Source organism: Sinocyclocheilus rhinocerous, unplaced genomic scaffold (assembly GCF_001515625.1).
Source record: "Sinocyclocheilus rhinocerous isolate Xijiao unplaced genomic scaffold, SAMN03320098_v1.1 scaffold1800, whole genome shotgun sequence".
Taxonomy (NCBI): Eukaryota; Metazoa; Chordata; class Actinopteri; order Cypriniformes; family Cyprinidae; genus Sinocyclocheilus; species Sinocyclocheilus rhinocerous.
The window spans coordinates 258,048-282,236 of NW_015651550.1; the positions used below are offsets into that span (position 1 = coordinate 258,048).

General features: G+C 39.4%; 1 protein-coding gene across 1 annotated transcript in view; it reads right to left on the reverse strand.

The window, feature by feature from the left end:
* Nucleotides 1–544: 544 nt before the first annotated feature.
* The window catches only part of LOC107713054 (chromodomain-helicase-DNA-binding protein 9-like), an 80,333-nt gene continuing 56,688 nt past the window's right edge, over nucleotides 545–24,189 (reverse strand). Inside the window, exons 4-32 of the mRNA XM_016518472.1 lie at nucleotides 23,431–23,539; nucleotides 21,920–22,066; nucleotides 21,583–21,651; nucleotides 20,872–20,927; nucleotides 20,551–20,668; nucleotides 20,303–20,389; nucleotides 20,037–20,174; nucleotides 19,137–19,258; nucleotides 18,227–18,470; nucleotides 17,002–17,178; nucleotides 16,763–16,906; nucleotides 16,413–16,668; nucleotides 16,088–16,320; nucleotides 14,362–14,520; nucleotides 14,251–14,267; nucleotides 12,192–12,281; nucleotides 11,033–11,136; nucleotides 10,832–10,949; nucleotides 10,662–10,719; nucleotides 9,970–10,018; nucleotides 9,607–9,859; nucleotides 8,397–8,602; nucleotides 7,404–8,279; nucleotides 6,257–6,417; nucleotides 5,772–6,002; nucleotides 4,613–4,790; nucleotides 3,928–4,067; nucleotides 3,672–3,776; nucleotides 545–2,571 (exon numbers count right to left, since the gene is read on the reverse strand). Of these exons, the coding sequence (XP_016373958.1) occupies nucleotides 1,696–2,571; nucleotides 3,672–3,776; nucleotides 3,928–4,067; nucleotides 4,613–4,790; nucleotides 5,772–6,002; nucleotides 6,257–6,417; nucleotides 7,404–8,279; nucleotides 8,397–8,602; nucleotides 9,607–9,859; nucleotides 9,970–10,018; nucleotides 10,662–10,719; nucleotides 10,832–10,949; nucleotides 11,033–11,136; nucleotides 12,192–12,281; nucleotides 14,251–14,267; nucleotides 14,362–14,520; nucleotides 16,088–16,320; nucleotides 16,413–16,668; nucleotides 16,763–16,906; nucleotides 17,002–17,178; nucleotides 18,227–18,470; nucleotides 19,137–19,258; nucleotides 20,037–20,174; nucleotides 20,303–20,389; nucleotides 20,551–20,668; nucleotides 20,872–20,927; nucleotides 21,583–21,651; nucleotides 21,920–22,066; nucleotides 23,431–23,539 (5,521 nt within the window). The 3' untranslated portion in view covers nucleotides 545–1,695. The remainder of the gene's footprint in view (nucleotides 2,572–3,671; nucleotides 3,777–3,927; nucleotides 4,068–4,612; nucleotides 4,791–5,771; nucleotides 6,003–6,256; nucleotides 6,418–7,403; nucleotides 8,280–8,396; nucleotides 8,603–9,606; nucleotides 9,860–9,969; nucleotides 10,019–10,661; nucleotides 10,720–10,831; nucleotides 10,950–11,032; nucleotides 11,137–12,191; nucleotides 12,282–14,250; nucleotides 14,268–14,361; nucleotides 14,521–16,087; nucleotides 16,321–16,412; nucleotides 16,669–16,762; nucleotides 16,907–17,001; nucleotides 17,179–18,226; nucleotides 18,471–19,136; nucleotides 19,259–20,036; nucleotides 20,175–20,302; nucleotides 20,390–20,550; nucleotides 20,669–20,871; nucleotides 20,928–21,582; nucleotides 21,652–21,919; nucleotides 22,067–23,430; nucleotides 23,540–24,189) is intronic.

Below are 24,189 nucleotides of genomic sequence, written 5' to 3' on the forward strand. Positions count from 1 at the left end.
AATGAAATCAAACATGCTTGGAAAGACCCATTAATATAACTGTGTTCACTAGTGAGACAGGCAAAGAGTTGCATTGTGCAGTGCATCCCGAAGAAATTTGCATCACAAATGGAAAACTTCAGTAGCCGAACCTGAATATGAACAAACGTGACGCAGCAGACTCGCGTGAATCAAATGAGTCTAACAGTCTAGAACAAGCACATCAGCACACGTAACCAAAAACGAATCACATACACGTCCTGATTCAAAACGCCAATGAGGTTCATCGTGTTGGCCGAGGTGCTGGATTGCGACGAATCGTATTGTGAGGGACAGACACTGAAGTATGGCATAAGGACACTTCTAGATCAGTCATTTACATCTAACAGCGGCGAGGCGACTATGTGGATCTGCATTTTGACAGACTAAAGGACCGTGTGATTTTTGACCTTTGTAACCTTTAACAACCCTACTATCAATTCATGTGCACTGATCAAGTAACTGAAATACTACTGCAAATACTTGAATTCCTCTCAATACTCTCACGCGGATTACAAATGTGATGAGCTAATATGACAATACTGTAGCAGTCTGTGGAAAAGAGAGCATATGTGCGCTGCTGTTTATCACGAGGGGGTTGCACGTGAGGCCGACAGGACCTTGGACACATAGATTTTCATGCAAAATGAGGCAACTGTTCATATGCACAGAACCAACACACACACACACACACACACACACAGTGCTGTCTAAACGCTAAAAGAAACATTAATATATGAATGTGAAGGAAGTGGTTTGAAACGGAACGGTTATGTTTGTTACAAACATATCCATGCACATTGTTTTGGGGCATTGTGAGAAATGTGTCCCTAAAAGAATGTCTGGTTCACTGTAGATATCATCGTACAGCATGTTGGCAAGATGGATTACATGTTCGCATGTACAAAACTCAAATCTTTGGGTAAAATAGCTGTATGAAGAGAATTTGAAAAAAAGAAAGAAAGAAAAGGATGAAAAAGTAAAGAAAGAACAGACCTTGGGCAGCAGGCAGAGAGTCCGGGCCAGTAAACAGATGCACAAATCACAAGAGAAGTGAAGGAACAAGAACTTGTGTGATGGATGAATGAATGAACAAACTAATGCAGGGTCTCTACAGCTTCAGTGACATTCATAAGCTGCCTGTGTGTTATTGCTGTGGATCTGTAGGTATGCTCTGTGAAGTCTATGTGTTCAGGATCCTGCTCAAGTATTTACAAATGAAACCCAAACAGTCGATGTGTTCTTTCTCCCAAAACAAAATATATTAATTATACAGCTCTGCAATGAGCAACAGCGTCCTCATCTCTTTAATAAAATTAAATCCCGACATATCTATAACAATAATGCCTTTTAGTTTTTGCTTCTTGTCTGTTGCAATTGTACATCATGGTGTAATACAATTTCACAAAGTTTTTTTTTTGTTTGTTTTGTTTTTCGACATGCAAAACATCTCTTCGAAACGACATTGTACCTAAACAAACACTGAAATCTCATTTCAGTTTCTCTAGGATCTCCGTTTTTTTCCTCTTCATTACACAACACTTTAGTTATTATATTTACATGGAAACAAAAAACATGATGTAGTAAATGCAGGATTATTCCTATATGTGTTTATATGTATACATTTCTAAGAGATGTATATAAATATATAATATTTATTTATACATGTATAAAGACTCAGTCTTCGTCGCTGGAATCGGAATCCTCGGATGACTCGGAGGAGCTGTTGGACTCAGAGGAGGATGACTCCGCCTTCGCCGAGCCCTCTGGACCACTGGTATCCTTCTTTTCGTCGGGCTCCTCCCCCTCATCGCTGTCTTTGTCCTCCGAGTGGCCGGGCAGCTGCGCCGTGGCTTCGGAGGCTGCAGGTTGCAGTGGTGGGGTTGGCTGAGTGTTTGCAGCTTGCGGCTGGTTGGCCACAGGCAGGTTAAGGCCTGGCGTAAGAAGCATCCCTGGGTAGAACATACTAGAGAGGAGAAGGGGGTTGAGGGCCAGTGGGTGGCCTGAAGCAGAAGCACTTGTTTGATTGGAGTTGGCGGCCGTCGAGGTGGTGGCTTTGGAGCTTTGACCCTCTGTCCTTTCAGCTTTGCCATCCGGACTCAAAGTCTCAGCCGACCCTTTGGGTGTGGTAGACTCTCCACCGCTCTTCTTTTTCCTGTCCTCGTTGCTCGTCAAAGCCACACCCGCCGCTTCCTGTTTTCCAAGGATACCACTCATTCCGAGGAGGTTCGGCAGCCCGGTCATTCCGGACAGCATCATTGGAAACATGGCGGCCATGTTGGTGGGGTCGTGAGGCAGTCCCATGAGGCCAGTGGTGAGTTGGAGAGACTGGAGGCTCTGGAGGTTATGCTGAAGAGCTTGAAGACTTGGCAGGTCCAGCCCGGCGAGGAGGCCGTTGGTTAGGAGTGGGTTGAGCCCCAGGGCGGCGTTGGCACTGGCCACGGTGGCTGCTTTAGCCAAAGCGTTTTTGGGACGTCGTCCTCGCCGGCTCACTTCTTCAGGAACAATGGGGCCAGTCAGGATGCGGTCAAACATACTTTCAGGAAGGTAACCCTGGAAACACAAACGCAGTAAAATTTAGGGGTGTAACGGTATGCGTATCGTGTACCGAACAGTTCACGGGCAAATTCCAAATGGAAGTTATCATCCCTATCCCTTTGGAGTGGGGACTTTGGAGTGAGCAGGGCACGTGCGTGCCATTATGTAGTCGTTTCATACATTATAAAGCATATTTTAGAAACAATTTTAAATATAAAATGTATGTTTATTTGCAACAGTTATGCTAACAACAATAAAAAGACATTTATGACATTAAAACAGCGACATCTGCTGACGGACACCGTGCTGCGTTGTCACAGGAACATGCCAGCTGAAGATAATGAGGAAATTACATCGCTCCCTTTGCCAAGTGCATTCCAAACGACTACATAATGGCACGCACGTGCCCTGCTCACTCCAAAGTCCCCACTCCAAGGGGATAGGGATGATCACTTCCATTCGGAATTTGCCCTGTGAACCGTTCGGCACATGATACATGTACCGTTACACCCCTAGTAAAATTAGAATCATATTTTAGGGCTGTCATTTTCATTACACAATTACTGTGGTCAAAAGAATTCACGATAACACTATTATTGATAACTATACTAACTGTTGCTAGCTATTATTTCTATCAGTCGAATTCATCTTGCACTTTGTTCATTTTGTGCTTTCTCTTTTTTCGGACAATGAATCACTCAAAATACGAGTGTATGGAGGCGGACAGAGAGGTTGTAACCATAACTGTGCAAAAATAACTTACTGTTGATCGGCATTTCCAGCAGACTGGGGTGTCTAACACCACTTCTTTTTTATGAAATCCAAAAAACTCCCACACTGGCAAGCTCCCTTTTATGGGTGTGGGTAGAATGTCTCCTTCAACATGATTTTGTGTGGCAGCAGTAGCTACACACTGTGCAGTTGTCTTCTTTCTGATAGATGGTAGCCAGCATTACCCGGTGCTAGATTGTTTACAGTATGTACAGTACTAACACAATATTATTATTATTATTTTTTTAAATACTATGGTTATCATCATGTCGGTATAGTGCGGCACCTTTAATTTCTGTTAATGTGCTATATTTGGAACGAATAATGTTTCTCTTTTTACTCACAGACTGTTTAACAACGTCAGCCCACTCTGGTGGGACCCCATACTCTGGATTCTCCTGCAGGAACCGGCTTAAATCTTTCAGAGGAGGAGCAAATGCACCGCCAATCTGGAACAAAGAAATATAAAACAAGAATTACAAACACCAAAAAAAATCTGTCCACAAAATCTATAGCCATCACATACTTAAAGCATGCCAACTTTCTAGATTTCTGAATATAAAATGAAAAGTAAAAAAAAAGGTCATATGCAAGTCAAACCTGCTCTGCCATCAGAGGAGGCCTGTTTCTGTTCATGAACAGCAGGTCCATCCCCTCCACATTCTTCCGCCGTCCTCTCCTCTTCTTTATTACGGGCTGTCCGTCCATAACTCCATTCAGTCGCATTTGCTCTGGCAGTACTGCAGCAACACAAAGAACATGCACTTTTAGTGTCATCCAGTACTGTATATTGCATACAGTGCGGTGTGGTTGGTGGGTAAAGCAGATATCTGGTTGAACATGTGTGACCCTGGACCATAAAACCAGTCATAAGGGTCGATTTTTTTAAATTGAGATTTATGAATCATCTGAAAGCTTTTCTGAAATCTTTCCATTGATGTATGGTTTGTTAGGATAGGACAATATTTGGCAGAGATACAATAAAAAAAATAAAATAAAAAAAATTCAAAAATACTGAGAAAATCGCCTTTAAAGTTGTCCAAATGAAGTCCTTAGCAATGCATATTACTAATCAAAAATTAAATTTTTATATATCAACGGTAGGAAATTTACAAAATATCTTCATGTAACATGATCTTTACTTAATATCCCAATGATTTTTGGCATAAAAGAGAAATTTATCATTTTGACCCATACAATGTATTGTTGGCTATTGCTACAAATACACCCGTGCAACTTAAGACTGGTTTTGTGGTCCAGGGTCACATACATGCTTGAACATTACCTTGTGGATAGCTGTTCTGTGTTTTGGTGTAGTCTGCCAGGCTGGTATCAGATGCGTTCTGTAACTCTTGTAGCCGGGCTAAGTACTGCTGCTGGGCAAGAGGTCCCTCCTCACCCTCCAGGGGGCGCTTCAGAGGCAAACCTTGCTTCTGGAAGGTCAGTTTAAGGCTGCCCTCCTGCTGCAGGACACAGGCCAATGGACAGAGGATAAAGACACACTGCTAATAGGGCAGGTCCCTATGAAGCCGGTTTGAGAACAGTGAAGAACTATGAGAACAGTTTTTACAAATAGAAACACTCATACGAGGTTCATAAATGACATCAGGTTTTATACAGAGAAGAATTTTTAAGCAAATTGTCTCTAGTGGGTTGAGGTAACACAGAAACACAGTGAAGTCATAGGGCTTAAAGGTGATGTGTGTAATGTTGTTGGTGCACAAATACTTTTTCCATTCTCAGTTTAATATGCAAAAAATACGTTCATAGGTTGATTCTCTCAAGTTAGGGTTAGGGTTTTATCAAAACAATGCTCTATCTGTTTGAACATCCCGACCAGTCGGATATTAGCAACATTAGCTCAGCTAATAAGAATTATTTCAACCAGGACTACTTGTTCATCAAAAATAGAAATGTATACATGTCTCTAATGCTCACCCACACAGAATTTTATTTGGTCAAAAATATAGTAAACAGTAATATTGTAAAATATTTAAATAAAGTATATACATATTTAAATAAAGTATAATAATGTAATATAATATTATTAATATTAATTAATTATTAATCTAATGAATGTATTACGCACTTCACCTTTAAAGCAAAGGACAGAGGCTAAGACTGATTTTGTGCACTGGGTTTAGTTTAAATGTGCGAATGTTGCAACTTCAGTGTAGTAGATTTGATTCGATCCCAGCAAGAGTCACAGGAATATACCGTTGGTCTCCAGACAGATATAGAAAGCAAAAACGCTGAGAATGTAAACTAAAAATTAAACTGAAGGTGCAAAATGTTCAAAGCAAAATCAAATGAAAGGAAGGAAGAAACAAACAGATACTGGAGGAAAAGGGGGAAGACCAAACAATAAAAACAAACAAAACATGCCAAGCGCTGCAATGACACTGCAGATCGGCATTTGTGGGGGAGAACGTAAAATAACATACGTCATTGATTTTGACTGAGAACTCCTTTTCTCTGTCTGCAACATGCTTCTTCACCTTTGAACCCTGAGGGGAGGCTGAAGGGTCTTCTGTGAGTGTGGTTGTGTTGTCCAGGAGTTTGGTGGTGTAGAAAGAAGTCACTGCATTGCCTTCGTATGCACGACGAACCCCTGGCCATTTCCCCTTCAACACTGCCTGACATATACTGTCCAACCGGTTTATCATGACACGGTCCTGCAACGCGTGGACAATATTAATGTAAGGACATTACAAGCAAGTACTGTACTTTAAGGTGGAACATTATGATTGTGGTGGGGTAGAGAAAAACCATGTTCCAAAGCAGATGAATGTTTCCATACCTTTATAACTTTTTTAATGAATGAAACAATACTGTTCTTACAGTGACAGAGCCACAACTAAGGTACAACACCGATAGAGTGAGACCAGAGAAGAGGAACTGGCACAAGATGTTGGCCTGGGCTGCTCACCTTTGGCCAGTAGGAGGCAGCAAGCATATAACCTCCCTGGAAAGGGTGGGGAGGGTTAGAGATACCGTTGGTCACATGACTGCCCTGCATGTCATCTTGTGTAGTATTGAGAGAGGCAACGCTGTCTTCGTCAAAGCCTTTAACACCAGGCACTGCTGACGCTACCGGAATACAGACAGAGGCAACAATGTTATACTGATCAAACACACTTTAAACATGATCCATTTCACGTTTTACAAAATGCTGATAACCTACTACATTTGTCAAAATGTACTTGCGCTCAACTTGACCTTCCATTTCCAGTGTGATGAATGAAACAGAAGCAATATCAATCTCTTTCTTGACTCATTTGACTAGACTGACAGACAGGACATCAAACAACGATTTATTCCTGAGATGATGACAACAGAACTCCTCCTCTACACAACTTTTTAGCATGTTACATAAAAGCTTCACATATTTTAAGAAATAGCAGGCAGTATACAGTATATAGGCTGCACACTGCAGTATGCACTACACAAGCTGTTTCCCATTTTAAACCACACTGAAGATATACATATTGAACGAAGCATTTCTCTCTCTTAAAATAGTCTCTGGGCATGCTTTAAAACTCATGACCCTCACAACTAATTAATGCATTAGTGAGTCAAGTGAATGGACACCTGAATGCTGTTACTGGGGCTGCCTTGCTTCTACCCAAGGAAAACCGCTTAAAAATCACTTTTGCACTGGCACACACATGCAGTCATATATATATATAAAAAACACTACCATATACTGTACACTGTTCACCATACACTATCATTCAAAAGTTTTGGGTTGGTAAGATTTTGAATGTTTTTGAAAGAAGGGCTCACCAATGTTGCATTCATTTGATCAAAAATACAGTAAAAAAAAGTATATTACAACTCAAAATAACCATTAATCTCAAATAACCATAAATCTCTTTACTGTCACTTTTAACTGGGCCCTAAATAAAAGTATTAATTTCTATAAAGAAATAATCAATCGTACTGACCCCAAACTACTGAATGGTAGTGTAGCACAACTCAAAGACACAACCAAACATGCTTAACTTACTAGCGTGTTAAAACAGTCCTACAGTTACTGTAGAAAGACTGCAACTTACTACTATATAACTACTCACCGTTTTTTGGTACCTCCCCGCTGTCACTGTCTTCTGAAGACGAGGATGACGATGATGATGAAGACGAAGAGCCTGAAGAACAGGAGGAAGACGAAGAAGAGGAACTGGATCCAGACCGTGACGAAGACGAGGATGAGGAAGAAGATCTTGATGAAGGACTTGATGAAGAGCTGGATGAGGAGCCACCTGAGTCCGAGTCAGATCCCGACCTCCTCCTGGCCTCTCTGCGGCTCCGCTTACTCAGCTTCTTCTGTTTTCGAGTTACTGAGTTCGGCGTGAGCGGTTTTGTTCTGGCCGCCACCATCCGGCTCTCGTTCTCTCCCACTTTGTGGATGCCATCTTTCTCATCCACTCCTGAAGGTGTGGGTGGTCTGATAGAGGGTGTCTCCGTCTTGGGATTTTGCTCTCCACTCTCTTCCTCTCCCTCTGACAGTGGCTCTTTCTTCAGTTCAGTTTGGTTTGGGAGCGGTGAATCAGAAGCCTCTTTAGCCTGAATATGCTGGAGGGGGGTTGGGATGTGACACTGTCCCAGTGAAGGCACCTGATTCTGGGCTTGGACTTGTGCTGCAGTTCCCTTGTTCTGGCTGTAGTTTCTCTGTGCCGCCATAAAGCAGAGCTCCGGGTCACGGAGGATATGGTAGTCTGTTCGGCTGACTCCATGTTTGGCTGCCCCAAGCAGAAGATCCCGATCGTGGGATCCTGTTTCCCACCACACTGGAAGATCCGGTCCTAGCTGGCACAGTGCGAGATGCTCGTAAAGCTGCGGATGACGCAACACCTGTTCTCTTATCTTCCGCAGCAACTCCACTCTGTATAAGGTACGGGAGGCACGCTCCTCTGTGATTGGTTGTATAGCAAGAGAGGAGTCCATCATATCTGAGGGGAGAGCAGACAAAAACTGATGATGAATAAGTACAAGATAATGTATTGGCAGACAGGCGGAAAACCAAGTTGAGCACATGTTGTGCATCGATAGATGTTTGTGGCACTGACCTCCCTCTATAGCGGGCAGGCGGCAGACCCTCCTGCACATGGCAATAAAGGCACACAGGTACTTGTGTAGACTCTCATCAGTTTTCTTGTGCAGTCGAGCCATGGCTCTGAACTTGGTCCAGTCAAAGCGGCCCAAATCTGGATCAAACACTACCCCAAATGTTGAAACCACGCGATAGAAATCCGCCTCCTCTCTCCGCGTCCACCTATTGAGAAATGGAAAAATTTATTAATTCATAAACAAAGTTACTGGCCCACACAAAGAACTTCTGGACAAAAAAAGTGAACCGCAATCATACAAAGATTAATTTTATGAAGTTTCTTAAAGCTACACCTAGTAATTCCTCATCTTAAATCCAAGTAGTGGATTCAAGACGTTTCTGTTTATTAACTGATCGTGTGGGGAGCTGCCCATTTTATGTCAAATAAAACAAATAACATGTTTGTGTACATCATTTGTTTATCAATTCATAAACAAAGTTACTGGCCCACACAAAGAACTTCTGCACAAAAAAAGTGAACCGCAATCATACAAAGATTAATTTGATGAAGTTTCTTAAAGCTACACCTAGTAATTCCTCATCTTAAATCCAAGTAGTGGATTCAAGACGTTTCTGTTTATTAACTGATCGTGTGGGGAGCTGCCCATTTTATGTCAAATAAAACAAATAACATGTTTGTGTACATCATTTGTCAAGTGTTATTCATTTATTTTTTTAAAGTAGAAAAACATACTTGTGCATTCTTAGTTCGAATTTAAGCTGGAATACCCTACATTACTAAAACACTACAACACTAGGAAACCCACACTTGCAGACTTTTTAAATGGTTACAGAGAAAACTGGGCATCAAACACTAAACGACTGAGGATCACACACCACCAGACTTTAAAGCTTTTCTGAAAACAACAACAAACTCATTGCTAGGAGACACATGAAAATGAATAAATAAATAAATAAATAAATAAATAAAGTGTGTCAAAATCAGTTCAAAATATCAAACATGTCTGGATGGAATCATAGCCTAAAGCCTAAAAAAATGAGAGACTGTAACCAAGATTTTCTGTGAAATCTATCAACTACAACAGCCAAAAATCTACAGACTGGCTCTGATTTCATGTAACTAGCATTGACTCCTCCACACTTCAAATCGAAGGGCAAAAGTTAGCGTAGTGTATCACAGCCTTTACAGCTGACGTTAAGTCTCTCACCGTTGTTGTCTTTCAATCTTAGCAGCAATTTTGGGATTGAGTGTGTCGCTGATCGTGGGGGGCAGAGGGTAGAGGGCAGGGGTCATGGTCGGCTGTGTCTGGTGGATCTGAAGTATCTGTTTGCTCTTGGTGAAGCGCTGAGAAGCAGTGATCAGACGCCGCAGTCGGGCCGTCAGCGTGGAGGGTGAGGGCCAGTACATCCCTGATCCAGCACCCAAAGTCCCACCACCACCATCTAATACAGCCCCTGCTTCTGCACCAACACACAAACATACTGCTAAAGACTAACAACAACTTAATATCAACTCAAAAAGGGTTTATTTACAATGAGAAACACTATATAACACTATAGTTTGTCAATACCTCCGCCTGTATCAGTGATGACCAGGTCTCCTGGGGAAGAAGCATCGTCCTAGAGGTAAGAGCACATGTTAAGTCATAGTTCAGCATTACAACACAAACAATGCCCTTTAAAATTCTTGAATTTTAACTAAATTTGAATTGAGGTAGCACACAGGAAACTGTTGTAAATGTGAGCGTGTTGTGAGTGAAAAAAACGTTTGTAACTGTTAGTATGAGTTATTGTGTATGTTGCCATACACACACAGCATACGAGTTATTTCCAGGAACATTATATGTATTTTATATACATTTATATTGAAAATTAAATGCAAGTTCCTGTAGTTGATTTATAGATGATTATAACTACTCTAAATACACACACACACACACACACACACACCTAGTATTCTACAGTATTCCAAGTATTCTACATATCAGGGAAAAAATAGGCAGCTATTTAGTCACAAAACGTGTTGAACTAATAAACACCTCTGCTTTGTGACTGTGTTTATTGAAACTACATTCCTCTTTGTGTCATTCCAATTGAACATAGTATGGGCTGTGGCCTATTCAATTCAAATTCCAACTCATGAATTGAAAAGGCAACCAATTCTAAAATTTGCCCATCCCTGAAGTCACTCTAATTGATATTCTTTGAGCTTGTGTGTGTAACATTCTTATCAGGCCCAGTTCTCTCTTCTCCACTTGCATACCTCCATATCATCCTTCAGCAAAGCTGGAGCAGGCTTATACTCGGGGTCGTCCACATCTCTGCACACACAAACAATCACAGTTACAAACACCTCAGAGAGTTACTGCAGGCAGAAACTGATTAAAGACTTCCTCTATCTGTATGAATGGAGCACATGTTTGTGTCTCTTACCCATCCATAAAGTCATTTCCTCTCTGTTCAGCAGCGATGGCCTTCTCGTCTGGCCGCCCAACCCTTTCTAAGAAACACAGTGCTGGATCTGCACGAACAGTGTTGTACTTCTCATAACCTACAACACATACAAACAACCATTAGATAAAAGTGTGTACCCACACAGAAAGCCTTAAGCGCAACAGAGCTGATCGGACTCACCGTGCTTAAAGACTCCTAACAGCAGACATTTGTCTGAGAGCATGTCCCACCACAGTGCAGGCATCTCTGAATGATCCGGCTCAGGAACCCAGATCTCTATCTCACTGCGAGACAGCAAAACAAACATTTCAGCCATTGCTTGCAGAAACATGCTATACATCTTAGTCTAAGGTTATTTCAGGTTTAGATTTTTTTTTGGTGAACTATTCCTTTAAATACAGGTATTGAAATTATGTGTGTACGTTCTTGAAGTTTCCTCAGCAGGACAGCAGATGGCGCTTTAATGTTCCTCTTACTAAACAAACTGGCTTAAACTGACTAATACCAGAGGAGTTCAATGAGGACCTATTTATAATCCTAATATGCAAAGGGTTCTATAATACAGAAGTGAATGTCTTTATATTATTAGGTTTTGATCAGTTTTATATGGCTTAAAATTAAATACATATTACCAGCACGTAAAAAAAAATAATTTAAAATACTAAATTATTAGTATTTAAAAATACCGTTTTGTATTTGTTATTCTGAGGACGGGAAATAGATACAATGTAAATCTGAACGGCACAAACCAGCACAAATAGAGCACAAACGAATGGCACCGTTTTGGAACGATTTAGATTGCATGTACTAAATTATTAGTATTTAAAAATACCGTTTTGTATTTGTTATTCTGAGGATGGGAAATAGATACAATGTAAATCTGAACGGCACAAACCAGCACAAATAGAGCACAAACGAATGGCACCGTTTTGGAACGATTTAGATTGCATGGGGTGGAGAGTGACGTCACGGTTCGTAAAAAGTTTATTTTTGTTATATAAAAGAAGCGGTCATAGTTACAGGGTTTCTTTTAATGGCACAAACCAGCACAAATCGAGCACAAACGAATGGCAACATGGGGTGGAGAGTGACGTCACGCGGTCAAAAAAATTATGTTTAATATCTCAAACACCAAACCAGCACAAACATTCGTTTTTGCGGCACAAATCAGCACAAACTAATGGCATAGTTTTGGTGATTATTTCTTTTTATGGGGTGCCAACTTCACGGAGGTTCCTGCCACTATTAGTACAATACATGCAGAACACACTCCTCAGATGTGTTGGTTTCCCAGACTAGTGAAAGTAATAAGGTGAGAGGGTCCATGGGCAATGCTTACCTGGCATCTGCCCCATCCAGCACTTTTTGGCACTGCACTCCAATCACCTCTTGTTTCAAATAGTACAGCATTCTAACCCTCAGCAGCACCCTGCCAGACAGAGACAGAGAGATTGAGACCCAAGTGTACTATACATATATATATATATATATATATATACTTTCTATTGTAAAACTGTAATTGTTAATAACACTGATAATAATAAGAAATGTTTCTTGAGCACCAGATCAGCATATTAGAATGATTTCTGAACAATCATGAAGACTGAAGACTGCAGTAATACAGTGGCTGCTGAAAATACAGCTTTGTCATTACAGACGTAAATTACATTTTAAAATATTCTGAAATATAGCACATGTATTTAAAATTGTAATAATATTTCACAACATTACTTTTATGTAGTTTTGATCAAATAAATGTAGCCTTGGTTAGCAAGAGACCTCTTTCAAAAACAAAAAAAATCTTATCGTCCCCAAACTTTTGAACAGGACTGTAAATGAGCTTATGTGTATGACTTGATGTAAAATGCACTGCCATATGGCTGGTGTTAATGAGTGCTAACACGTACAGCCTTTTCATTTTTTTTATGAAAGCTGCTTCAGAGAGCATGCATGAAAGTAAATTTAGGCAATGTAACTGTTCAAAAACATAATTGTTCAAAAACAGTACAAAAAAATCCTATATCGGTAATTTTTTTTAAACATTTGTATATATAAATACACACGCTTATTTCAGGTAGACTGCAAAGCATGACTTTAAGAACTTTGCTTACAAGCTTATTCACATCTGTCCACGTTATGATCTTCATGTGAAATGACAGAGAATTTACAGTCTTAAACTTAAACTCACACTTTCACCCTAACATTAGTGGCATTTCAGCCCTGAGAAAAAATGCAGACGCATACAAAGCTGACAGCTGTGCCCCAGGTCATCGCTTATGTGTGTGTGTGTTAAACAGGACAGCTTTCTAAACAATAGGGAACTTTCTCCAATGGCAGAGAGCCCTGGATGCAGCCAGCCTTACAGTAATAAAACTCTCTCAACACACACGTCCTGGTCCAGAACAGTTCATTTATCAAAGCACAATCACACAGTCTGTTTATAGCATGACATGATGCTGCTTTCTGATGCAAGAACTGTTAAGCGTTTGTGACAAACAAACAGACAAAGAGTGGGAACAGCCAGCTAGATTTGATTGTGAGTTTGACAACATAAGTGTCAAGAACTGAAGAGTGTGACCTGAAAGCACCTCTCATCTTCCATTCCCTAAGAGAAAAACCCCTAAACAAGTGTGTGAGAGTGGGCCACACCACAAAAAAGATCACGGGGCTAAAATGGGAGATTCCCCCTTTATCATTGCATCACACACTTCCTCCAGAGTGCCAGATATCCATCTCATGGGGCATTCACATGTAGCCGAGTGGCTGTGTGGTTGAAAGTGGGTGGTACTGCTGCTTTATGGCTTAATGTTATTGGTGAGCTGCACAACAGGCTGCATTTTTCAAAAATCAAACGTACTGTGGCTTCTTTATTTCTTTATTCTTTATTTGCGACTACACAAATTTGCGATTTGCTTTGTATATTACGTTGGTCGATATGTAAATGAGATGTTGCGTCGGTGTTCTTTAATTTGCGCATTGTTAGTAAATCACCCGCAGAAATTTCCCCTCCCATGAACAGTTTAAAAAAAAAATATTTCCACAACTGTAAAATTATAATACTAATATTGCATGTTAATTCCATAATTTTCAAACATTATTCCAAAACTACAACTACAAACTACAGGGAGCCCTTAAAGCTTCTTTTTGTTATTCCATTTTATTTAGATATATTATTATTTTGTAATAAAAAAATTATATTTTTGCAGTATAACATATAAAATAGAGTATTTCATAATAATAATAATAATAATAATAATTTCATAGAATAACTGTAGAATTATAATGCTAATATTTATGTCTTAATTTCTTCATTTTCAAGTGGATATTTTGACAGAAACCACAGGGAGCACTTAAAGCTTCTCCTTCGTTGTTTGATTTTATTTCAATGTATTTGCAACCTTAACAAGAATGTTATCTGAAAATTGCTTTTATAAGAGAAACTGTAAGAAAACATTATGATTAATACTTTTAAACATATAACAAATAAAAGATGAAAGAGAGAAGCTGACCTTGGCAAAGGTGGAGCCCCGACCCTCAGATTCAATAGTGATGGTCTTGGTTCTGCGTTGCAGGATTTGGTCAATGTCCTCTTCACAAAATTTAGCCCCCTCATCTTCCTCGTCCATGATGGCACCATAAGCTCCACGCCGCAGAAGATCCTCAATCTCCTGTTTAATAGACGGTTCAAATAAACACATTTATTTGAAACAGAACTCTTTTGTAACATAACCATAAATATCTTTACTGCCACTTTGGATCAATTTAATGCATCCTTGCTCAAGTTTCGATTTCTTTCTTTCTTTCTTTCTTTAAAAAAAAAATAAAAAATCTTACTGACTTCTGAATGGTAGTACTGTATATGCATATATTCTACCATCAAAACAGTTTCATCTATGCAAATTGACATTACAATACATTGTTTTATTGTCATTACCTAATGAACTAAATGTGTTAAAAGAATATTCCGGGTTACATGTAAAGCAAGTAAAGCTGAATAATGTTGATTACCCAAGAGCAATGTTGCATTAGTACGTCCCTAGCTCACTCTTAAAACTCTTTCCATCACCTTTTCACTCACTTTTATTTTATTTTTTCCATTCATGTCCTTTATCTCTTCCTCTTTTTTAGTCCCATATTTTTCCATGTTACTTCCTGCTTTCTCTGACCCACTTAGGGCAGAGCTGTGCCTCTGGGACTGTGTGCCTGATGCGAGATCCCTGGAGTGTCTGTGTCCTGCAGCACCCTAACTACATCAGCCAACATACACAGCACTTACTTCACAAACAGTACGCTGTACACACTGCTAGACTGTCACAGACAAGCTGCAGCCCTGCAGCCCTATCACCCTGCAGCCCAAGACTGGTTGCCCACTGAAGCCAAGCAGGGTTGAGCCTGGTCAGTACCTGGATGGGAGACCTCCTGGGAAAACTAGGTTGCTGCTGGAAGAGGTGTTAGTGAGGCCAGCAGGGGGTGCTCACCCTGTGGTCTGTGTGGGTCCTAACGCCCCAGTATAGTGACGGGGACACTATACTGTCAAAAAGCACCGTCTTTCGGATGAGGCATTAAACTGAGGTCCTGACTCTTTGTAGTTATTAAAAATCCCAGGATGTTCTTCGAAAAAGAGTAGGGGTGTAACCCGGCATCCTGGCCAAATTTTTGCCCATTGGCCTCTGACCATCACGGCCTCCTAACCATCCTCATATCTGCTGATTGGCTTCATCACTCTGTCTCCTCTCCACCAATAAGCTGGTGTGTGGTGGGTGTTTTCTGGCGTAATATGGTTGCCGTCACATCATCCAGGTGGATGCTGCACACTGGTGGTGGTTGAGGAGATTCCCCCCTTCTGTGTAAAGCGCTTTGAGTGCCCAGAAAAGCGCTATATAAATATAAGGAATTATTATTATTATTATTATAAGCTGAGGCAAGAGAAAAATGAATGAGACTTCATTTTTTTCTTAGGAAAGAAACTAATCCTAGCCACTGCATAAAACGGTCATGTGATATCGGTGATGCAAAGGGGTTCAACAGCAGAGAGCTCTGTATAAAGGGAACACAAAATGTGGCATTGAACTTCTGCCAAAAAAGCAGATTAGATTGCTTGTTAAAACGGCATATATACACTGTAATGTATCTAAAACAAATATAGTAGAGCGGGACGTCACAGTTTGCAGTTAAACCCCATTAACTCGGCAGGAACACGGCGAGAGCCAATCACAGCAATGAAATACACATTTAGGATGTCGCTGTTTTCGATTCTAACCTTTTCTGGATGAGGTAGTCTTCCAGGATGTCCAGGCAGCGCACCATCTGAGAAAAGATGAGCACTTTGTGTCCACCGGCCTTCATCTTGGGGAGCAGCTTGTCAATGAGAACGAGTTTACCTGCTGACTGAATCATAGCCTGCAGGTGGAAATCTACTGCTGCGGGACTGTACACCTTGAAGTCCTCTAAGATCTTCTCCTCAGCCCCTAGAAGAGAAGAGAAAGCGCCAGACTTCTTAGGACCTTGCCTAATGTAGGCTTCTTGGTTTTGGCAGCAGCTGGGGTTTAAATGGTTGTACCTTTGATGAGGTAGGGATGGTTGCAGCATTTCCGCAGTTCCATCATGGTGTTGAGCAGGTTTGGGACGTTGGCTTGGCCAGCTCCCTTAGCCAGGAATGAGAAGTTCTTCTCCAGGATGGCGCGGTAGTATTTCTTCTGGATGTTGGTGAGCTCCACTTCAATGATGGTTTCCTCTTTAGGAGCCAACTTCTTCTCCACGTCTTCCTTAAGACGACGCAGCATCATCGGTTTCAAGATGGCCTGGAGTTTCTGGACCTACATGCACAAACATATACAAATGAAGAGTTAATATATACAGAACATATATGAATTTAAACAGTGATATATAACGTATATCCAAATACAGCACCTGCTCCTCAGTCTTGAGGTCTCCAAATTCCTGCATGAAGGTGCTTTCAGAAGGGAAGCGGTTCGGCTCCAGGAAGTGTAGCAGACTAAAGAGTTCCTCTACTGTGTTTTGTAGTGGAGTGCCCGTCAACAAAACCTTATGTTCCTAAGAGGTCAACAGATATCAAGTTAAAAACATAGGAAAAGAAAAGACAACTGTGATAAGTTTTAAATATAACTATAATAATGTCTTATTTATACCAGACTCATAAGTTTGAAGCCCTCCAGTAGCTTGCAGTTCTTATTTTTGAGCCGATGGGCTTCATCAATGATGACACAGCGCCAGTCTATTGCGTTAAGTTCTGGACAGCCTCCCAATATCATCTCAAATGTTGTAATGACTGCCTGAAACCGGTAAGCACCTCTTATCACACGACCCTGTAAGAGAGAAAGAGAGATAATAAGTGCCTGCAAACATTTTCCATTTTTTGTTGTTCCCTGAGGTTTTGCATGGTACACCATTATACAGTCATTAGGTTTAAGTGATATGACAAAAATCATATATAACAGTATGGGGATTTTTATTTAATCATAACAGTATATATAAATGATATGGGTATTTTTGCAGGAAATTCAACAAAAATGCATTTCACACACACACGCACACACTTTATAAATATATAAATCATAAATTATATGCATTATGCCTATTTTTTGGTAATACAGTGAATTAAAAAATATAAACTATAAACATTACTTTTCAATAAATGAAAGGTAATTTTTTGCTCCTCTTTTTTTCAGAACCTGTAGGATGCAAACCACTTGGTAAAACCGATTTTATAAAATGAAATTATGAAAACTAAAAAAATGATTATGCATTACAACTTAACTTAAAATTTATTTATAAAATTTATATTAAATGTTATTATTATTTTTTAAATATTCATTCTGACCAGATGAGCAGTACCAGTTATGAAAAAGCCAATATAAAGAAAGCTGACCCAACAATTGAATTCTGTATTAATGCAACAGGTTGCAATGCTTTTTTTCTCCAGCTATTATTTCTTAATCATATTACTCCATCTTCACTGGTAGTTATGCAAATATATCCACTGTGGCATTAGCGGTACAGGGTATATAAAATTTCATACCAGTTGACACATTTCTACCATTACGAGGTATTGTATATGCTGAAATACCACCCAGCCATAACAGTGATGTTTGATTTTTTGCATATCAAGCATCGCGTTATGGACTTTCTCTGAGATACACTCTGCCAACTTTGCAATTACATTTAGTTTGAAAAGGAATAAAATAACCATAATTGAGTTGTGGCTTGCTTTTTTCCCTCTATCTTTCTCCTTTACAAAACATGATACTAAAAGGTAACCAATTCAAAAGCCTTGAATTACAGTTAAGAGGTCTCACACTCGGCTGTGTGTGTGTGTGTGTGTGTGTGTGTGTGTGGGTGGGTGTGAAATCTCACCTGAGCATCTCTGAAGTACATCTCATACTGCTGGAGCATCTGTCTGCTGACCACACTGCCATGGTACACGATGACGTTAAGTTTCGTCCAGGTTCTGAACTCTCTCTCCCAGTTAGCGATGGTAGAGAGAGGGGCGATGATGAGGAAAGGCCCCTTGATCCCTGTGCGATAGATCTCATCCAGAAACGTGATGGACTGGATGGTCTTTCCCAGACCCATCTCATCCGCCAGAATACAGTTACGCCTGCAAATTGAGACAGAGTTTTTTTCCCCCTATAATCCCACACACAAGACACCAGGCTAAATGACAAGAGTAGGTGTAAAACCAATTCAAAAATGAAATAAAAAATGAAATTTAAATGCAAAAATCACAATGTTAGACGTTCTTGACACAATGCCTGTTGAAATGTAGTGCTACTGCACACACAGTCACACATAATACATACAACAGTGAGCGCCAGCATATCCAGAGCAAGGACAAAACACAGAAAAGCCTGGAAATTGAGCTAATATATTATAGTAACACTTAAATTACATTCAAATTGGGTTTGTAAGTTGCTTTTGTACAAAATCATCAGCCAGATGAGCCGCTGGAATTTAAAGTTATTTAATTCATTCATTATCTCATTGATGGTCTCAATGCTGTCTGAAGTCTGAATGGAAAATTAGATTCCCACAACACTCAACACACACAGCTCTCTCTCGCCTATCTGCCATTCAATTATCTATCTATACATAAAAAGCAAGCAAAAGAACAAGGGCGCAAAGTATATAAGAAAAGCCATGCATGCAGACATTAGCTCACAGATGAAATGTACACCATTTGATGACGTTCCACGTAGTTTTATTGACATATATGAGTAAGGTTAAAGAGGAAGGATCCCTGTGTCAGGGCTGAACGTTCACTTACCTGTTATACCAGTTGAAGAGAAGCCAGTTGACCCCCTCCAGCTGGTAATCCCTGAGACAGTTTCCATTACAATACTCTCGTGATTGCTCCCGCTTCTTCCAGTGACTCGCCGGTGGACGCTCCTGAGAGAGCACGCAAAATTCAGAAAATGGTATTCAAGCGGCAATACTTGCATTAAACACACTAACTAGCTGCAATACAGTTTAACCAGGCACTATTTGCTTTGTTACACCAATTTGGCATGCATATTTAAATACTTTGTAGCGCAAACGTCAACAGCTTATAGCATATACTGATTATAGCAACAGGAATTCATCAAATGATGGAGAAGTGAGTATTATATATCCAGTTATGCACAGTTTAGGCATGTTAAAGAGCTGTTTCAGGTCCCTAAAGCTCAGAGGCAATTATATTGAGAAAGAGGAATATAAGGTGAATACATAATTTAAATAATATTATCTTATGCTCACCAAGGCTACATTTATTTGATCAAAAGTACAGTAAAAACTGTAATATTGTGAAATATGATTAGAATTTGAAATATCTTTTCTATTTTAAGATATTTTCAAATGCAAACATTACTCCAGTCTTCAGTGTCACGTGATCCTTCATAACTCATTCTAATATGCTGATCTGCTGATTTTGCTGCTTCATTTTCTTGTTATTATCAATGTTGGAAACAACTATGTTGCTTAATATTTTTGTGGAAACCATAACGATTTTTTTTTAGGATGATTAATATATTTGATGAATAGAAAGTTCAAAAGAACAGCATTTATTTGGAATAGAAATGCTAATGGATACTTGTTAGATGAAATTATTCATTAAAAAGAACATTTTTGAATAGTAGTAAACTAAACTAAAATGGTATAAGAGGGAGCAAGAGGGAGATGGTCTCACCACTCTGTTGGTGTGTGGTTTTGCTGCCTGCAGCTTTTTGAACTCTTCAATCTTAGTCTGGTCTACATCTTCATTCAGCTCCCATGTGCTGTCCTCATACGGCGATGAGCACCATTTCACCAGGTAATACACCACCGGCTACACATGCACACAAAAAGAAGGTTTTGAGACTTACACAAAATAATAAACAAAGAGAGAGCATCCCTTCATGAACTACACAGAGTGCTAACCGCACACACAAACACACGATTCAGGGCAATGGCTACCTCTCCGGTGTCCTTGTCCTCACAGTATGAGACCTCAAGAACTCGGTCCACTTCTACATAGTCGGGATTGAATGGTTCCTCCTCCATCTTAAACACACATACGCATAATTAATAATTACAAATAAATCTCCCCAGTGATTATTATGACTAAATGAAATCACATTTAACCTGAAATGCATCATACTAAATAAATTTTTTGTGAGAAGACAGTGTTTGCTGAAGTTACAAACAAACATGGGCACTCTTACATCAGCAAAGAAGTGTGCTTTCTGCGCCTGTTTGATCTTGAAGCGCTTGATTTTCTGCTGGATCCTCTTGTCTTTCTCTAAATGCTGCTCCGTCGCCCACTCACAGTGAAGATACGAGCTACAACACACACACACGTTTACATAATTACTGAATGCTCCTTACACACGCTAAATTATGCGTGCTCATCAACACATCACTAAATTGCTCTCCGAGCTGCTCCTGGTTATTAGCAATATGAAAAACAGAATTTTGTACAGCTTGAAAGCTAACAGACTGCTTAAACTGTTAAAGCTGATAAAACCAGTGCCTAACTGACTTACTAGTTTTTGTACTTGACATAATACTCTTCGGTTTCTACCATCACCCCAGGAGAAACCTGTTGAATGAATGAAAAATACAAAATATATAATATTATACATATATTAAATATAATATACAATATTATTAAAATAAATAATCAATAATAGTTTTTCCCTCCATTTCTGAACAAAGAAAAATAATTTTATAAGTAATATAGTTACTACTACTTACTAGTAATATAGTTATATAAGTAAATAGTTCATTTTTCCCGATAAAAGCTAAATTAAGTCTCTTATTCACGGCTGATAAATCACATTTACACAAATAACTCGCTTGGGATAGAAGCATTTGCTAAATTAATAAACATATTAGCACACATATTAAAGTTTAATACAGATTAAATCTATGAGCATTCTGCTGGAAATGTCACATTTGTTACAAGATTAAAATTCCAGCATATTTCAGAACAAATATGCACTAAAATGTCTGTTGTTTTTCCCCTATTTCCCGTGCTTTATCTTTATCAGCATGCAGTGTGATGTACACAGTCATAAAATTTAGAGACCCTCCCCTGACAAAATCTGATCACAACTGGTCACAGGAAGTGTAAGTGTCATGTGTGATATACCATGTGCAAACAGGGCTATAATTTCCAGAATAAAACTGAATGGGATCTAAAGATGAATAAGAAAAACACACTTAATAAAACACAGAGATTGTGAAACTCTTACCTCTTTTTTCACCACACGAGATGCCATGATTTTATCAACCACAGCAGCATCTTCCTCAGTCGGGTTCTCCTATAAACCAACATAAACCAGATTCCAGAGACTCTTCATACCACAACATATACTTAAATACACACAACTTCCCTCTCTCTCTCTCTCGCTCACACACACACACACACACACACACACAAACACGCACACATAAAAGGATGCATTGGCTTTACTCATTCTAACCATAGCATATTATAATAAAGATCAGAGAACTGCTTGAGCATGCTGGGACACATCATAAGAAACAATTATGTGTGATGCTAACTGCAGTGAGATTTAATGTACGCACCACAAACAGTTGCACCGAAGGCTGTTTGTGAGCGTTGGAGTTGGTCTTCTTGGCTTTTACGATGACCTTCATTTCTTCATCGGACAATCGAGCCTCGCCATCATCCTCATACTTCTTCCTCTTGACCTTCCGGTTTGAACGTCGCTTCTGTAGACACAAATAAAAGTGAGTGTATGTTTGAATTTTTTTCACAGTTCTTTTTGAAAGAAGTCTCTTATGCTCATCAAGGCTGCATTTATTTGATAAAACAGATACAGGTTTATTGTAAATTATTATTATTATAATTTAAAATATCTGTTTTCTATTTTAAGTTTTTTTAATGTAATTTATTTCTGTGATGGCAAAGCTGACTTTTCAGCGGTCATTACTCCAGTTTTCAGTGTCTCATGATTCTCCAGAAATCATTCTAATGCTGATTAGGTGCTCAAGAAACATTTCCTATCATTATCAATGTTGAGAACAGTTGTGCCACTTAATATTTTTGTTAAAACCATTATAAATTCTTTCTTTGATGAATAGAAAGTTCAAAAGAACATCATTTATTTGTCTTTATGTCTGATTATTAATGCATTAATGCTGAATAAAAGTATTAATTTTTGAAGTTATTTTTTCAAGTCATTCACCTCTTTTGAATAGTGTGTATAATATATATATATATGCATTCAGAAATGTAAATATAAATGCATACATTTTACATTAATGACAGGATTTTCAAATAAATAAAGAAATGATCAATTAAATTTTTTATATTTTGCAAAAACCATATTACAGTTGGGATAAATTTACCCCAGGGGGCTTCTTGAGCCATGTAAATGTCACTTTAGATGACCAAGAGAGGAGGAGAACCCCTGCGCATGCACACTTTAATTTTTCACTCAGCAAATCAGAGATGCCCATCAGGGGGCCTTTAATAAATTAGTACAGCAGAGTGAAAGAGAGAGAGAGAGAGAAAGAGAGAGAGAGAGAGAGTCTGTCCTCCCAAATATAACATGACCTAAATGTGTATGAGTTAAAGTAAATGGAGAGGATGAGAATATCTCAGGATGACCAAATAAAGACCCACCCGTCCTGCCACAAGACCCCAGTGTTTCCCAAAATGCACATGGCTGTGGCTTTAACTCCGACAGCCTAACTGAGTCATCAAAAGAACACTGCTTTAATTAACACAGGGGTATTTAAAGAGGATAATTATATCTGGAAGGGTAGAGGGGGGTATATCATGGATGGGGGAATGAGAGGTTAGTCATTTCAGAAGAAAGAGATGGAATTCATTTGAGGGTACGGCAGTCATCTCAGTCTCTTTAGCTCTTGGACTGAACATACACATGCTGCAGGAAGCACCACTGCATTATGCAGTTTAAAGAATGACCAGCAACAAAGTGCATACAATTTGTGCCACCTGCTCCAGAAATGATTACTTGCAAATGCTTTTCTTGCTAGACGATTATATAAAACAGCATGAAAGTGTCATCCAGGCATATCAAGAATAGATAAAAAAACCCAAAGCTCACCGAATCATCATCTTTAGAGGATCGTCGAGTTGGTCTGTCATCATCAGACAGCTCTTCAGAGGAATCGGTCTTCTTTCGCTTCTTCTTTCCAAGCTTTATAACGATTTTCCTGTCAAAGAGAAGAACAAACAGAGAGACTTATTTTAACAACAATACCCACTGGAATTCAATCAGAAGAAACCAGTATTACTCAAAACATTTTATGGAAACACACCAAATGACCACTTTGTTGATTGCATCAATCCTGGCAAAAGAACCGATTTACTAGTGATTTACTAGCACTTAAAGGTCCCATATTGTACACCTTTCTGGAGTTTTATTTTAGGTTTTGATGTCCTTAAGAATATATATTTGCGGTATAAGTACCAAAAACCATCTCAATATATAATATATCATGTCCTCTCTCAGGAGCTCTGCTGAGAACAGGTCGATTTTGGTCTGACTAATTAATATTCATGAGCCTCTCTTCTGATTGGCCTGTTATTTTCTGAGTGACGCATGGCCAGGCCATCCACAGGTAACTAGGGTCAGCCAACGTCACAGCACTAGCTGGAGGCAGCAAAACAAAGGGGAAACTGGAGGCGGCCCATTCAAACCAGCGCACTGAGTGCAGATTCGGCTACATAAGGAGCTTAAAATATCATCTTGTTGTGATGTTGGGTGCCAGAATCGACGTAATACAGCCTCAAATTAGAAATTTGATCGCATATCTGCTGCCACTGCCAGACAAAAAACCGACGACAGCTGTGGTTAAACACC